This window comes from Neodiprion fabricii, chromosome 5 (genome assembly GCF_021155785.1).
Source record: "Neodiprion fabricii isolate iyNeoFabr1 chromosome 5, iyNeoFabr1.1, whole genome shotgun sequence".
Taxonomy (NCBI): Eukaryota; Metazoa; Arthropoda; class Insecta; order Hymenoptera; family Diprionidae; genus Neodiprion; species Neodiprion fabricii.
The window spans coordinates 10,307,473-10,322,211 of NC_060243.1; the positions used below are offsets into that span (position 1 = coordinate 10,307,473).

The window sequence follows — 14,739 nt, forward strand, 5'->3', positions numbered from 1 at the left end:
ATTCAACCTTTTTCAGCGAATTGACGGAAAAAAATATGACCCAACGTGTTTGTCGTGCAAAAAAAGTCTGGTTTTTGCACATATGAAATCTATTTTAAGGCAGATTCTCAGAAGTTACAAATTAAAGTCGTGTTTCTGACATTTTTTGTATATACGAAAGGGATCAGATACGTTTCACATATACTGAAATAAAAATGTCGAAAAAACGTATTTGAGATTGAATTTTGGCACCGAAGTATCCGACCGAACGTTAGCGGATCGGCCCATGTACTTTTTCCTGTGTCCGAAATGAAATATGTTTTGTATTATACAATGTAGGAGATTTCAATTTACGATAAACGGTTCAGCAAAAAGTGAAGAAGAAAGAACCTGCTGTGAACAGAAATTAAATGAACGACTCATCGTCAGCCGCCGTCTTAATAACATCATGAATAGAATTTTCGGTATTGAACGGAAGTTTTGGGGTGTTGAAGCATGAAATTGGCGCATTGGCCGCCTTTGAGGGGACGTTGAACGTGGGGGCGCATGTTTGAAGCTGAGTAGAGTCGAGGGGGCTGTTTCATGCAATATTTAAACGACCGAGATTCGAGGAAGCTTACTGCGGGGTTTAGTTTCACCCGATTTGCTCGTGAATGCACACCATGTGAAACAGAGCGAATTTACTCGTCTTCAGTAACGACGTCGAGCGGCGCGAAAAAAGAAAAGTGGACAGATCGGGCACCTTGATTTTACGACCACAAACTTCCGGACTTCGCTCTACTTCACCGACCAGGTTTTTTTTTTCTACAGGCTTTCGTCAATGCATGCTGATCGTTTCTAGACTTCAGTACGTTTCAACCGTGTATCATGGTACGAGACTTCACTCCGCAGACAGAAAAACCTCACCATGTAATAAACGGCATTGACTTATCGATGATATGTTTACGTTGCACTATCGGATCTAACATTTGCTCTGTCTAAGGGTCAGTTTTATCGCACAACTGTATCGTCCGCCTTCAGATAACGAGAGTTCACCGTTCGCTTGGTCACGTTCGACGGGAAAATCAATTTTCACGGAAAATTACGTACGGAGTGAAAAAATTGTTATGCATGTTCTGTGCATCCAGATTTCCCCAGTCTGAAAAGTACTGAGATTAAAAAAAAAAAAATTCCTTCTCAACTTGTAACAAAATTTCATCATCAGTGTATTTATTTTCTAGCTTATACCTTGAGGCACGAACAGTTTCGGTTTCAAATTCCGGAACAATGACTCGATTCGATGCGGATAAGATTTGAGTGAAAATCGCGTAAATGTTATCGGCCAAGTTGAGGCATCAAACTTTTTAAACCTTCGCGTATTTCCATGACGAAACAGAGATACTCTAAACTCTGTTACTATATTAACATTATTTTTAAATCTCTTAATATCAACTAAATTCATCAAATTTGGAGCAGAAGTAATATTTACCAATTCAGAACTTCATAATTTTTTCGCAGAGTTTTCACTTGGCCAACTTATGTATTTTACTCATTCTAATCAGAACTTTTACCACCATGCATTTGGAAATAGTGACATCTTGATCTTCCATATTTACCATTACTTTCGTAAAAAAAACGTTGCTTCCATAGTCATAAACATTAGTCTTCTCGGTTGTGAAACCAAGCCTAAAATACGATTCGCGGTAAAAATGCTTAGTGCTGCTTGATTATTGGGTGCAAAGGCGCCGCGTTGTTTGTTCAGGAGGCATGCAGGTAGAAACAAGGTTTTCTACCCAGGTAAGTGCAGAGGGATTTTCTGCGGCCAGGTATCTGCGACTGAGATACAGGGTAGTTTTATGAAAAGGATCAGCCTATATTATCTGTGGACTCACAATGATAAATTTTTACGAACCTCAAGTAGTAGATTTTGACAACTTTCTTGAAACAACGATTTACCTGAATTTTCCTATCTGAAATATGTTTGTTGCTGATGGTATTATCCGTCTGCTTTTAGTTGCGATTACTGCACGGTCGTAAACTCTTGAAATTTTATACCACAAACGAAAAATATAATTTTTGGTAAAAAATGCAAATTCGTTTTGCAACTTTAACCAGGAACTCTAGTATCTGTAACTATTCTTTCTGATCATGGTCGCTTTTACTATATTTTCTTGTAACTCTTGCGAAAATTTGATTACGGTACAATAGTAAATTAACGTTGGGGCCTTATTCTACTAATAAGAGAACAGTTGACTGAACAAACTGATTTTTGCGTCGAAATTACCAGAAAATATAGTAATGATGACTCTGAACGCATAAAATAGTTACTTGTACCACCTCTTTTTGTGATTCCAACAATATTTAAACAGCTGTAACGATACGTATTTTATAAAATTTTTTTGGTACTGTTGAAATTTTTTTCAGTACAAAAAGTGCGCCTAATTTTACAAATTTAGAATTAAAAATAAACTCACTACGCAAACGTTTTTACCTGAAATTCAAAATTTTCCCAAGTTTCCAAAATAGAATCTCTCAGTGAGCTTTTATTCATGATATTTCATAATATACGGAAAATCAAGCTTTTTGTGACCTATTCTCAAGATTTCCAAGGATACTTAATCATCCACGTACGCGTTGCAGTTGCCAGTTCTATGCACGTTGTCTATAAAATATTTCAGAGCGAGCTGGTCGATTTTATGGTTTTTGCGAAGTCAATCAGCGTACCGCAGCGCACTTGAGTGTCATAAAAAGCGATAACCGTGAGGTGAAAAAGTGCTCCGCTTCACGGCGACCCCTCATACCTACAGAGTTCTGCTTCAGGTCGAATACCTTATATATATATATACATATATATGTATATCCCTGCCATGTGTGAGCTGAAACTGGAGCCATTATAGCCGTAGGTAAAACGTCTCTGTCCGTGCACCAATGACGAAGACAATGCAGTTAAAAATGAGAATAAAAAATTTCTTGGAATCTCCATCCATTCATCGAATGCGAATTCGTGAACTGCATTAAGCTGAAATCAATATTGCGCCAGCTTCGCAACTAGAAATGGAAAGATAATTCCCAGAATTGACGTGCTACTGACGGTCCAGGCTAAAAGCCATTGCGAATTATTTTTGGCCAGGAGATAATTCGGAAAAAAATATGCCATAACCATTTGATAAAAGATTTTTCGTAAATTTATATCATCTTCTATGCGAAATCTAAATTTTTACACTGCTATTATATACAAAGAGAAAGCATCAGTTAGTTCGTTATCAGTGATTTCAAAAACGGCTAGGCCAATTTTGGCAAAATTTTACGGATGCATCTCTGCTATCAGTAAAGTATCATACGAGCTGCGAACTAAATTCATTTAAGAACGATTGAATGCGTTCTGCGGTTGTCACGTGTCAGTTCGCGATCTTCCGCCAGGTGGCAGGAGCTCAGACGTCATTCTCGCAGCTGAATTGGCCTGTTATTTTGGTTTTTACCAATGGACATAGGTTATTCCAAATTCTGTATACGTGTTGAAATACAAGCGGTGAATGAATTTTGTGCCCTGCGCTTAATGACGGCTCATCCCAGATTAAACCGGTAGGCATAACGTACCCGAAGCTGTGATCCTTTCACGAATGAACGGAAGAATGGTTTCCTAGTTGTTGGTGTACTATTATTTCCCTGCTCCATCCCCGAGGGACCCTCGAATTTGTACGATGAAAAATCTCCCTGAGATCACAGACAAAAGTGCCGCTGCAACTGAAGAAGCGCCAGCTTAGCAACCCATGTTCGATCAATTCACAATATTTCATCTTCTGCTTCGAATTTGCTTTTACAGAGTAGGGTATCTAGTATACACGTAGGCAAATCTAAATGAGAGGGAAAAGCAGCTGCGCGTCTCAATTACCTGATGCTAAAGTTTCGGTCATCCGGATTATTGAAGTGCACTGAATTCTCTGCGGGTAAAATGTTTTCACTGCATTTCTTTTTCCCTTCGCAAAGATGCACTCTGATTAATTCTGCACTACCTTGTAATTGTTTATCATGAAATATTCGATGTCTGAAATTTCCAACTTTCTGATCTGTCACGCGTCTGAATTTATCTGCAGAGTGAATGACCGCAGGGCTGCCAATATAGGATCGTTGATTAAACCTCGCCGTTTGTTTATCTCAAGTCAAAAGGACCGCTTTTAATCACTGGGTAACCGCAGCATTGACACGGTTTACTATCAGGTCTATATTTACCAGGTTCGCTACTGCTCGTAGTTGAGGGGCGCCTGAACTCTAATGAATCTACAGTCAACATCGAATCGTCGTCGTCGCCACGGTGAATCCCAAGAATTAGAGTTGAGCCCTATGGATGGATATACGTGACGTGCGGTTCCATGCATCATGCGTTTATCGCTCGTACGGCGAGGCGTGTGAGTCAAGACTCTGTTTATATGCCAAGTCAAAGTTCAAAGTTCAAGAGCCTTTGAAATTGACACATTGACAGAAATTGGACAGACACTTATGAATGAATGGCTTGATTAAAAAATAACTATCGATGTTGCATTTTTTTTAACCACATGTAATAGTTATACTTTTACAAGCCGAGTATAATTGTTCATTTTTCAAACCAAAAATATTCACGTCTCTTGGATCTGAAAGTTATATTCAATCACTTGTGTGTAGATTTCGGAGATCGATAGTCTATGAAATCCAACGTGATGATGAAACGATTGAATTGGTGGTAATTACGGATGATTGAAAAAAAAAAAAATTAAAATAGAAAAGAAGAGAACACTTTACTGAGGAAATGCAGTGTCAGATTGTTCTTTGATTTGTTCAGATTGACACGGGCTTGATTCTGCGAACCCGAGTCTGGGCAAAATTCTTTCTGATTGATAAAGTTCGGAAATCGGTTTCACTGAGTTAGTACCAAGTTATCAATTTTTTAAAATCCGCCCCCAAAAAAAAAACTCGAAAATTGTTGATAAGCTCCTTGGATGTAAAAGAGAAAAGCGTTCTCCCAATTAGATGAACCGGGTTCCCAGTAAAGCAGTATCCTGTTTCCACTGAAGATAAATTTTGGTAAGTACAAATCGTTTCTGAGCTCAAAGCGACTCGGATCTCCATGTCCAATCTGTAAACTGACACTTTCTCCCGAATCTTATCTGCCTAGCCGGGTCAAGACAAGAGCGACGAGTTACTTTCATTCAGATAGAAGGAGAACTTTGACGTCAGTTAAGGGGCGGAAAGATGCGAGCTGTCGCCAGTTTCGTCTGCGGTTGGCGTCTGCCGGCCCGTTTTGACTACCAAATTAACCAATTAAGCAGGGTCGAGGGGCGTTTGAGGCCAACGTGACCCAAACTCTTAAGAATATGCGCCAGGGCTCCTCGATCGCAGATAGAAATCGGTCCATCCCTCTAATTGCCGGAAGGCCCCAGGCGCATGGATTTACGAGATACTCTCGGGGGGCAGACCGTTTTTCAAAAAGGACCACGCCAAGGAAATCGATAAGAATCTACGACAGTTGTTCGAAGCTCAAACCTCGGGCAGTACAGGCGCCTACGCTGGAGATGGCCAAGAAGTACGTTTTGCCCCTAAGAAGACGTTGCCGCCTTTATCTACGGATATATCGCTTCGGACGCGTCATTTTACTCACCGTTACCTTACCACTGGGAGTTTCGATGCTCAATTGTGGCATTTGAAATCAGAGAACGCTTGAACATTAAGATATGATATTTTAACCTTGCGTATAGAACGGAATTTTTTTTTATCGAATTGGCAAGTCATAAAATTGCAGCGAGTAAAATATCGTAACCTGAGAAATAGTTCAATGCCGGTGTTACTTGACACTTGACTCGACTCGGGAAGTGCATCCTGAAATGTGAGCTTTGGTTTGAGGCGATGAGTAATTATGGCGATTTAAATGAGCCGGGTGATAACATCTGTGCGGAAATAAGCGAGTTTTAAATGAATAAACGACGCTAGTACAAAAGCCTCACGCCGTCGACGCCACAGCTATAATGACTTATGGAAGCCTCGGAGGCATAGCAATTAAAATACGACGACATTGAGCCCGATGAATGGAAACAGAGTGAAGAATACGCGATACGAATGGAGGAGAATATGAATCGACGAAAACGCAACCGCTGCAGGGCCGCGAAAAGATCCGGAAGACCTGCGATACTAGAACCTTGGAATCAATTGGAAATTGCCAAACTGCATCGGTGTGTAAATAGCCCCAGACGACAGTTGATCCGACGCTGAGTTGAACCATTAAAACAAAGAGTATTCGGCCCGCTCAAAGTGTTCAAGATGGTCCGATGTACGTGTATCGCATTCCAACTGTTCCCTATATTTGGTTGCTCGAGTCTCTCCTGAAAAGGCTAGGCTGTCCTCTGCATCGTCCGGTCGGTTGCCTGCGTAGACCGCAGAGACTCGAAAGTTATAACTAAACTCACGTACGCGGTGCGTTTTAGTCGTAGACATTGGCATTCGTGGAAAAAAAAGAGAAATAAACGTGCAGGAAATTCAGTATTTCGCAACATTCCGCAGACAGTTTTGTGCCAATCGTCTCTTTGGTATGCCCACTATAAGTGGAAATGCAGGATGTGCAAGCACGTGCTTTGTATATTTTTCTTTATGCCTACAAAGATCCAGCGACAATAAAGTTTGATTCAAATTAATATTCGGCAATTTGCAATTTCGCGAATTTTAGATCAGGTTCACAGCTGCAGTTGTTCAAAATAGCATAGCTACAAGGTGAGTAATATGGTCAGGAGTCAACCTACTTCAATTTCCAAATAACGTCCAGACCTCCTATTCAGTCTTCGACTCGTCAATGCATGAAATTCACGTATAATCCTGAAGAGGTTTGGCAGTTAGTATGATCTGTAGGAAGATACAAGTCTGAAACTGGTCTTTGCAATTTCAATGTAAATTCCTTCACCGATGCACCTGCGTGTTGTCCCTGACGAGACGTTCTCGTCATCGCATAAGGCGACATTGCACTATCATTACTACTTGCAATTTGATGAAAAAGTAGATGCGGTAAACGAGGATATACAGTCATGAAGTTGTAGGAGTAACTTCGCGGTCCTTGAATTTTCCGAGAGAGTGGTAACAATGCGCAATTTTAAAAAGTTCATTAATCGCACGAGGAGAGCTAATGAATGAAGTAGCCCAGCTCATCGTGTCTCGTCGAGTTTATTACACCGTCTCGTCCCTCTCCTCTGATGTGATATAATTGACTCCTCGGGAAGAGAGTTATTAAAATGCGAAAGAGCACCCTTCCCGGTTCAGCCCTTTCGAATTCATTTCTAATTACAGCAGGCCCGCTACATACTAGAGTTTGACGTGCAGCGGGTTCGACCTGGGAGAAATATACGTGTTTATTATAAAGAATATGAATTAGCATAAATTGATCAGGACCCACGTCATTTCATTCTGTGAACGTCAACATACGTGGCGCGATGGAATTTTCCGGGGTACCGATCGATAGTCCGCACATATTTTTTACGATAAACTCGGGAAAGCGAGGACGGACAGCCTTAATTTAATAACCGCGAAACCCGAGCGCCAGCAAAAATTTACCATCTCTCATACGATCTTCCAGTCCGTAAGTTAGTACGAAAGTATTGTATACGACGACAGCGATGTAACCCACGTCAGTTAAGTAAAACCTGGAAGGAACGGAAAGATTGAGAAAAAGGAAGGGCCGTTTCTTTCGCTAAAAATCCAGCCCTAAGCCTCTTTCTTCCTTTCAAATCTCTTTGCGATATGATAATTGAGAATATTTCTAGAAGCAACGTTATCTGTTCTCCAAATTGTCCGGTTAAGCCCCGTAGGGATTTTTTCTTCTCATTTCTGTAGCCTCTCGCTTTTTTGAGAAGGATAAAGCACGAAGAGCATACATGGACCGGTTTTGGTTCAATCCCTTTCTGCCACCAGCTTCTGCGCAGTAACGTTCATAATAACTTTGTTTCACCAGCGTTTAATTTGTTTCTCGATTCCGCTGGGCCCGCTGGATTTAGAGGCTTTGCAGAAGTTGGATCACGCTTGCCAAAGTCCCGAGGGTGGGTAGCCGACGTCACGGGATTAAGAGGGACTCTGATGAATCGGGACTACTTGTATTATGGCCATCGCAATTTTTTAGCGTCTTTGCCATGGTTCCGCTTACGCCCTGACGGAGACAAAAAGCCTCGATGAGAAGTGGAGGAGCTGAAAGGGTTCTCACCCTCCAGCTGAAATATATACCGCGAAGAGTCTCATCCGGCAAAGGGAACACGCGTTACTTCGCTTACATTTTTTAAGTTTATTATATGTACAAAGTAAGAGCAAGAAATGGATACATAAATTGTATAAAACTTGCGCACGAGGCGGTTGAAGGGAAAAAATAAAAAGCGGTTTCCGAGGCGTAATTTGTTTTGCATCGAATTTTGCGTAATGAAAATACATTTACTTCGATAGAATATTGTACGTATTTAGATATCATTCTTAAGGAGTGTGATTTCAACAGCTTTTCCATTATTGATCTTGAAGTCTATGGGGAATTTTTGGTAGGAACGGGCGTGACATTATTGTTTCAAGAAACTTTTTACCCGAGTACACCAGATTCAGTCTCTACCTGAGACTGTAACTGCAGAGGCAAAAAGATTTTTGTACGAATAATTATATATAACCTCTGAGGAACGTTAAAGTGTATATTTATAACAAGTAAGAAACAGAGAGACGAGCTAATTGCAGGAAGTTGAAAAACAGACCGGGGACGGAGAGTCAAGTGTTGCGAGAGAAGTTGGAACAAGATGACGTCGACAAAGAAAAAGAGCTCTAACCGAAGCCCGATACGATTCGTTGCGTGTTGGATATTTCGATCAGTTGATCCAACCATCCTGCATCCGCCTGGTCAAACACTTAAATCCAAGGAATTCCATCGCTCGGCTTCTTCAACCTTTTACCATGATTATCGAATGTCCGAGGACACCCTGCGTCACATGAAATCCTTCCAATAACTGATCTTGCGAGCATCCGTACCTAGGAGTCCATCAATCTTGCAGAGAAGCTCCTTGGCTCGAGGAGCAATCCATTAAGGGAGTGTCACTTTGGCTTGTCGGCATGATATTTGACGAAGGAATATCTTCCGGCGAGGGATCAATGACCGGTAGACTCTGTAGACATTCCGTGGCTATGGTTTGCGTGCAGCCTCAAAAATCGACAGGTGGAGAAGCGCAGTTTGGTAGCCGGGAACGCGTTGGGATTTCTGGTGAAAATTGAGGGCTCCTAGTCTCCGGTAAAATGCTTGGGGCGGCTGATCAAACGCGAAGTGTCATTGGACGGGAGAAGGAAGGGGGGGGGGGGAGGGGGCAGTTTAATATTCCCTCGATATTTGCTTTGCAGCTAGCTAGCCAAACTTGGGCGCGAACCCGCCTACTCGCCTCTTCAGCCTTCCAAGAAGACCGCTTTGAAGTCGAACATTCAACGAGGACAGAATGGCTGAGGTCTTAATTCCACCCAAACGAGGATCCTTCCGTCAGAAATTGCAAGTCTGAAGCGAGAGGCAAGCATGTGGCCATGGAAACCCTGGTGCAATAACGCACGAGTGAAACTTTCCCAAGATCACTTCACGCATATCAGTCTCAAACCAAGCGGAGAGCCGTCGCTGCCTGTAGAGCACCCCCTGTACCTTGCAGTGTCTCTTTTCGCGCAACGCTGATCAAGGAATATTGGAGAGGATCACCCACGGCGCGTATTCTACATTCTGCAATTCAGTTTTCAGATTACCTACATGTGCGTGTACACATCTGTTTGATCTCGAGTTCTCGTTGTACAAGGGTACATGTCATATACGACTAAATTCAACGTCTTCAGAGGTGCCCGTTTGCAGACTACACAAGAAAATACATCGCAGCGACAGTTCTGTGACGGTGTGATATCAATTTCAAAAAAATTCCAGCATTTTCCTTTGTGAAGCTACCTTTTATCAAAATATCTATAGTCAATTTGTGAAATGAAACGAAGACTTCGTCCGTACCCCGATGACGAGGAAACGTCGAAATGACTTAATTTTGGCGATGCGCACCCCACTGTGATCAGTTTGAAGGTTCGCTACTTATTCTGAGCTCCATAATATCATGGCGTCTGTTTTCTCAAAAAAAAAAAAAAAAAATGGTAGTTTCGCAGCCTTTGGGAAATAGACAAACAAACAGATAGACGAGATAAAACCCTAGCAACGTTTTTTTTGTACGTATTGTTGAGTTATTCTCTTAGTGACTATCGATACTGTATTCCCATTAATACGACTAATCAACCATCAAAATCGTTCCAGCTTTATAAAAATTAGTGACCAATAAGTAAAAATTTTCATTTTTAGTTTCATGCACAAGTATTCTGAGGCTGCAATCCTTCCAAATCGAAGCAACTTGACGTAAACCAATTGCTGTTACCACACTTCGCCCTGGCGGAAAAGTACAGAGAAAAGCGCTGATGCCTGACGATGTTGATTGGTCGAACGCTGGGAGGGCCGTTATTCTTCGCCGAACCGAAACGCCGGGTGCGATTAGTTAGCTAATACTGTTTCCCATTTAAAATTTTTAATAGCTTTGGCTATTTTACCGGTCACAGTAATTCGTCGAGGCCTTTCATGGTGGATGTAACGCAACACGAATGATAGTGTTAAGATTTGTAAAAGAAATACTCGTCGTACAGCGAGTACTTGTTTGTTTGTTTTTTTATTTCGACTAATTTGATCATCCGTTAATTCACTCGTCGTCATTTCCGTGTACAAAGTGGCCTCGGCCGGCCTCATTGTGCAAGTGTGGGTCGACATCATTGTGGGCTGGATAAATGCGATGCGAACGATGACTCGAGAACGCGTTGATCACGCGAGGCACACGCACGCACGCATCCACAGTGTATCAAGAACGACCGCGAGTAATCTAATTGAGACTTACAATGGACCAGGGCGATTACGTTATTCGGATAACCGGTAGTTAAATTTCTCCCTCTGTAATCCATTCGGGGTTAGTTTAATTTGTCCGTCTACGACCTGTCTGACTTAAGCCTCCTGCATCTGGTTTGCTTGGGGCTTATAATTCGTGACCTTCTTTTTTATTTCTGTTCCGCTTTTGCAGGATTAATATAACAGTGGAAATACACAGAGGTGAAAAATGTTTTCTGGTTAATCCCGGACTTACCTCATTTCCACGAAAAAATTTACTGACGTATTACGGTAATAGCAAACTACTCGGTGTATAAAAATTCGCACACGGGGGAGAGTGCATTCGAAATTGGAGATTAACTGCTGCCCCGGATAGTCCGGGGTCAGAAAATGCGGTATAATTTGAAAATCCTCGAATAAAAAGGCGGGCATTTTGTTCAACGACCGTCACCGCAGGTTCCACCTTGAATACAAAGTGCATTCTCAAGAGTCTCGGCACCTTCGCGGGAGGGAGTCGTGCAATCGCGTAATAAAACACTCGGCGATTAGGAATTCTTACGCAAGAGTCATGGCTGCTCCCACCTATACGTGACTCCTGGCTGAAGATCAGCATGCAGAAATGTAATAGAAATCGCGCCAACGACGCAGAGGTCAACCGGAATTAGTGGGAAGGCTGGGAATTGCAATTATCAGAATAGACGCGCACATTTCAAGCGTTTTGTATAAAACCCACACTCGAAGGTTGGGAAGAAGGAAATGAGTCAACAATCAAGGATGCGCTCTTCACTAAGATTGGTTCGCAGCCATAAGCTTCGCATTCTTGAGTATATGCAAATTCACCAGACTTTGTGTCACCTTGAATTTGGCCTTGCAAGTGATGTAAGTTCTTACTCATCTCCAAAATATCCTAAATATTAATTCTGTTGATCGAATGAAATGTTTACTCCAGTTCAGCGGTACAACGATCTTTTAGTAGAGTACCAAAATCTTACATATTATTTTCAGGTAAATATAGGAAATGGAATGTATACTGGCTGAATTATTATCACACAGTGCCTCCCTGGATGTTAATCAAGGCTTCGTATCTCAGGCGATAGTTCAAGCGTAAATAGACTGGTATAGTATAATCGACGATAAAAGTAAATAAAAGCTTTCACGTATCAGGCGTGTCATGAAACGCAGTCCTATACCACAGGCGCGGTCAGAATATTAATGTAAATAACGATATTACAGCTAGCAGCAATCTGTTCGACTGAATAACACCGAAGCAAAGTTAGCATATAAGTCAAAATAAGGGCACGTGATGAGGAACATTGCGATTCTACCAGTGTTCAAGTAAACCAAAGGAGAGACAAGTATACCGTACAATTTTTCTCGGGACAGTTCATGTCAGGATCGACTTGTCCTTAATTTACCGAGAACAATATAAACTAACCCCAATTAAACGGAGATAATTGAACAATCATCGAGATACCGATCTCTGCATCGACCTCAATGTGATACCAAGAAAGACGGCTTCTGCCACAGGTGATGCAGGTGTGCTGCTGTGGCGACCTGCACTTGAGGGGTCGTTGTACTCCTCCGGCACTCTTTACAGCTGCTTGCTACGGTAGGCTGTTAAGTCTTAGGCCTAGTTCACACTGAGGCCCGATTTTTACCACGGTAAAAGCCCACGGTGGCGGTAAAGAGCTGAAAGATCACACCGACGCAGAGCTGCTGGAAGATCGGTGTGAGCGCAGTTTGAGATCGAGACTCTTTGTGCACGGCGTTGCTCTTCGCGGCTGAACGAGTAGGTCGTGGATCGTGACGCAAACGGTAACAATGTCACGATCCGTCGAGTTCACTGTCAAAGCCGTATTTACACGCGATACGCCAATCGGCGTATCTTCACCTCGAGCTTACAAGAGCACGTTTCGATAACCGCCGCTGCGTAGTTTCCTCTGATAGGTACGTGGTTTGGCACAGTCCAGATTGGGAGAAGATCCTTTGTTCCTTGTTACACACTTGCCGATCGTACGAGGTTGGTCGCTTGATTTGCTGATCGACGCGTAGATCTACGGCTCCTTTATTTGTGAGTATCGTTTTTGGGTGCGAGTAGCTGGCCTGCGAAAAATTGATTTAAATCTATAGGGACAATTCTATAGTCGGCAAAAAAGTGACTAATAAACCTACAAAGATGTCGATTTTTCGCTTAAATCTCGGGGTTTTCGAATCCTGCTAACAGTCTTCGAAACCATGGAATAGAGTAGATTTCTGATGGAACGATGACAAAGTAAAGTATAATGAACTGATTTGTTTCATTTTTGCACTAACCATCCTCATGACTGCCGTAAGTAAACATGGGAAACTGAGGGATTCTGTAATTCCATAGACGAAATAAATCTCTTCTGTACGTAGGGATGAAAGTGTGCGGCGCATTTACAGAGCTGATGTACGTTATCGTGATCCACATTTGAAGGAAAAATAGCGAGAATATCACTCCAAAGAATACCAGGTAGAATACAGTGAGTCGAACTGCAAAGAATAGTATAATAGAGAATCAATTCCATACGAGCGAAATGAAGTAAAAAATTTTGATATTACTCCAGCTTTTGCACGTTCTGTCCAGGACTGATTTGTTTTCAGGGTTCCAGATGAAACGTTTGAAGTTTTTTACTGGTCCCAAGTCAGGCTGTGGTTTTCTGCTCTCGTAGTAGTTATCGTCGTGTAATATCAACATTTTTGTGGCGAATTAGTATACGTTTGTTCAATCTCGTGATTTTTTGAAGAGGTTTAATGATTGATGAAAAACGCCGTTGCTACTGGTGATGTGAAGACTGAATGGCGGTTTCTGATGTTTTTCGACCATAGAAATGTTCGTGTGTATACAATTCGCACAGTGAATTGCTAACGCAGAATAGCCCGTCGCGTGCTACAATTTAATGCGCATGCGCTACAAACCGAGAGTAGTTGATTGTCAGGGTGACCAACCGTCGTGAATATAACCTCAAAAATTTTGACAGTTGTCTTCAACATCGGCAGCTGTCAAAATTTTTGAGGTTACATACATCACGGCGAACTGTCTTCTAAATTTAGGAGGACGGTTGGTCACCCTGAGAAACAATTGCTCTCGGATTGTGGCACATGCGCATTAAATTGTTGCAGACAACGGATCATTCGGTCGGTAACAATTCAATCTGTATAAAAGCACAATAGGCTGTTAATTGGTGCTTTAAAATGATCAAGATTACGGCGTAGAAATTATTTTATGAAACGTAAACGATTCGCAATATTTTAAATGATGCTGCGGAGCGAAATGCCGTATAACTTTGATTGCGATTTTCATGCGACACTTTCCACGTCTTCTCGATTTTTCGTTCTCCTTCTATTTCTCTGTTTCTCGATTGACTTATAGCTTCTGGTCTTATCTCCACGACTTCCTGGCTACTTCTTCGTCTGTTACATCATACATATATGTATTCTTTATCTTGAAACCTTCCATTTCAAACAACCTACATTTTTCTACCATCATGGATGCTCCAGTGACTCCAACTTATGTAATCTCTCTGACGAAAGTATCTCTACTTCTTTTCTCCTAACTGCGGCCTATTTTTCTCTTCTTCCTTATATATGCTCTTCTCTTCTGTCTCAGAGGTTCTGGAATTCCTCATACATATCACACATTCCTCATACCCTCCAGCCACTGTGTCATTCGTCTTACAATTCGCATTCTAGTCCACATTTACTCGTATTTACATACAAACGTTTCTTTTTTTCAATGAGCTCTTCCACTTTAGTGCTTCCGCACTTTTTCTTGGTCTTATCTCCTCACTTAAATCTACTTGCGGGCATTATCTTGGTACAAGTTTACGTTTTATTCTTGAACGGTCTCT

The 14,739-nt window shown here is 41.7% G+C and overlaps 2 protein-coding genes across 2 annotated transcripts in view; both read right to left on the reverse strand.

The window, feature by feature from the left end:
* LOC124182667 (probable G-protein coupled receptor Mth-like 1) overlaps positions 1 to 14,739 on the reverse strand; it is a 110,028-nt gene that overhangs the window by 41,047 nt on the left and 54,242 nt on the right. The window lies entirely within an intron of this gene.
* Positions 11,878 to 13,727, reverse strand: LOC124182668 (sodium/potassium-transporting ATPase subunit beta-3-like). The gene is made up of 3 exons (XM_046570209.1): positions 13,451 to 13,727; positions 13,181 to 13,381; positions 11,878 to 12,970 (listed from the first exon to the last, which is right to left on the reverse strand). The coding sequence occupies exons 1-3, from the start codon at positions 13,584 to 13,586 to the stop codon at positions 12,933 to 12,935; spliced, it is 375 nt and encodes a 124-aa protein (XP_046426165.1). The 5' UTR covers positions 13,587 to 13,727; the 3' UTR covers positions 11,878 to 12,932.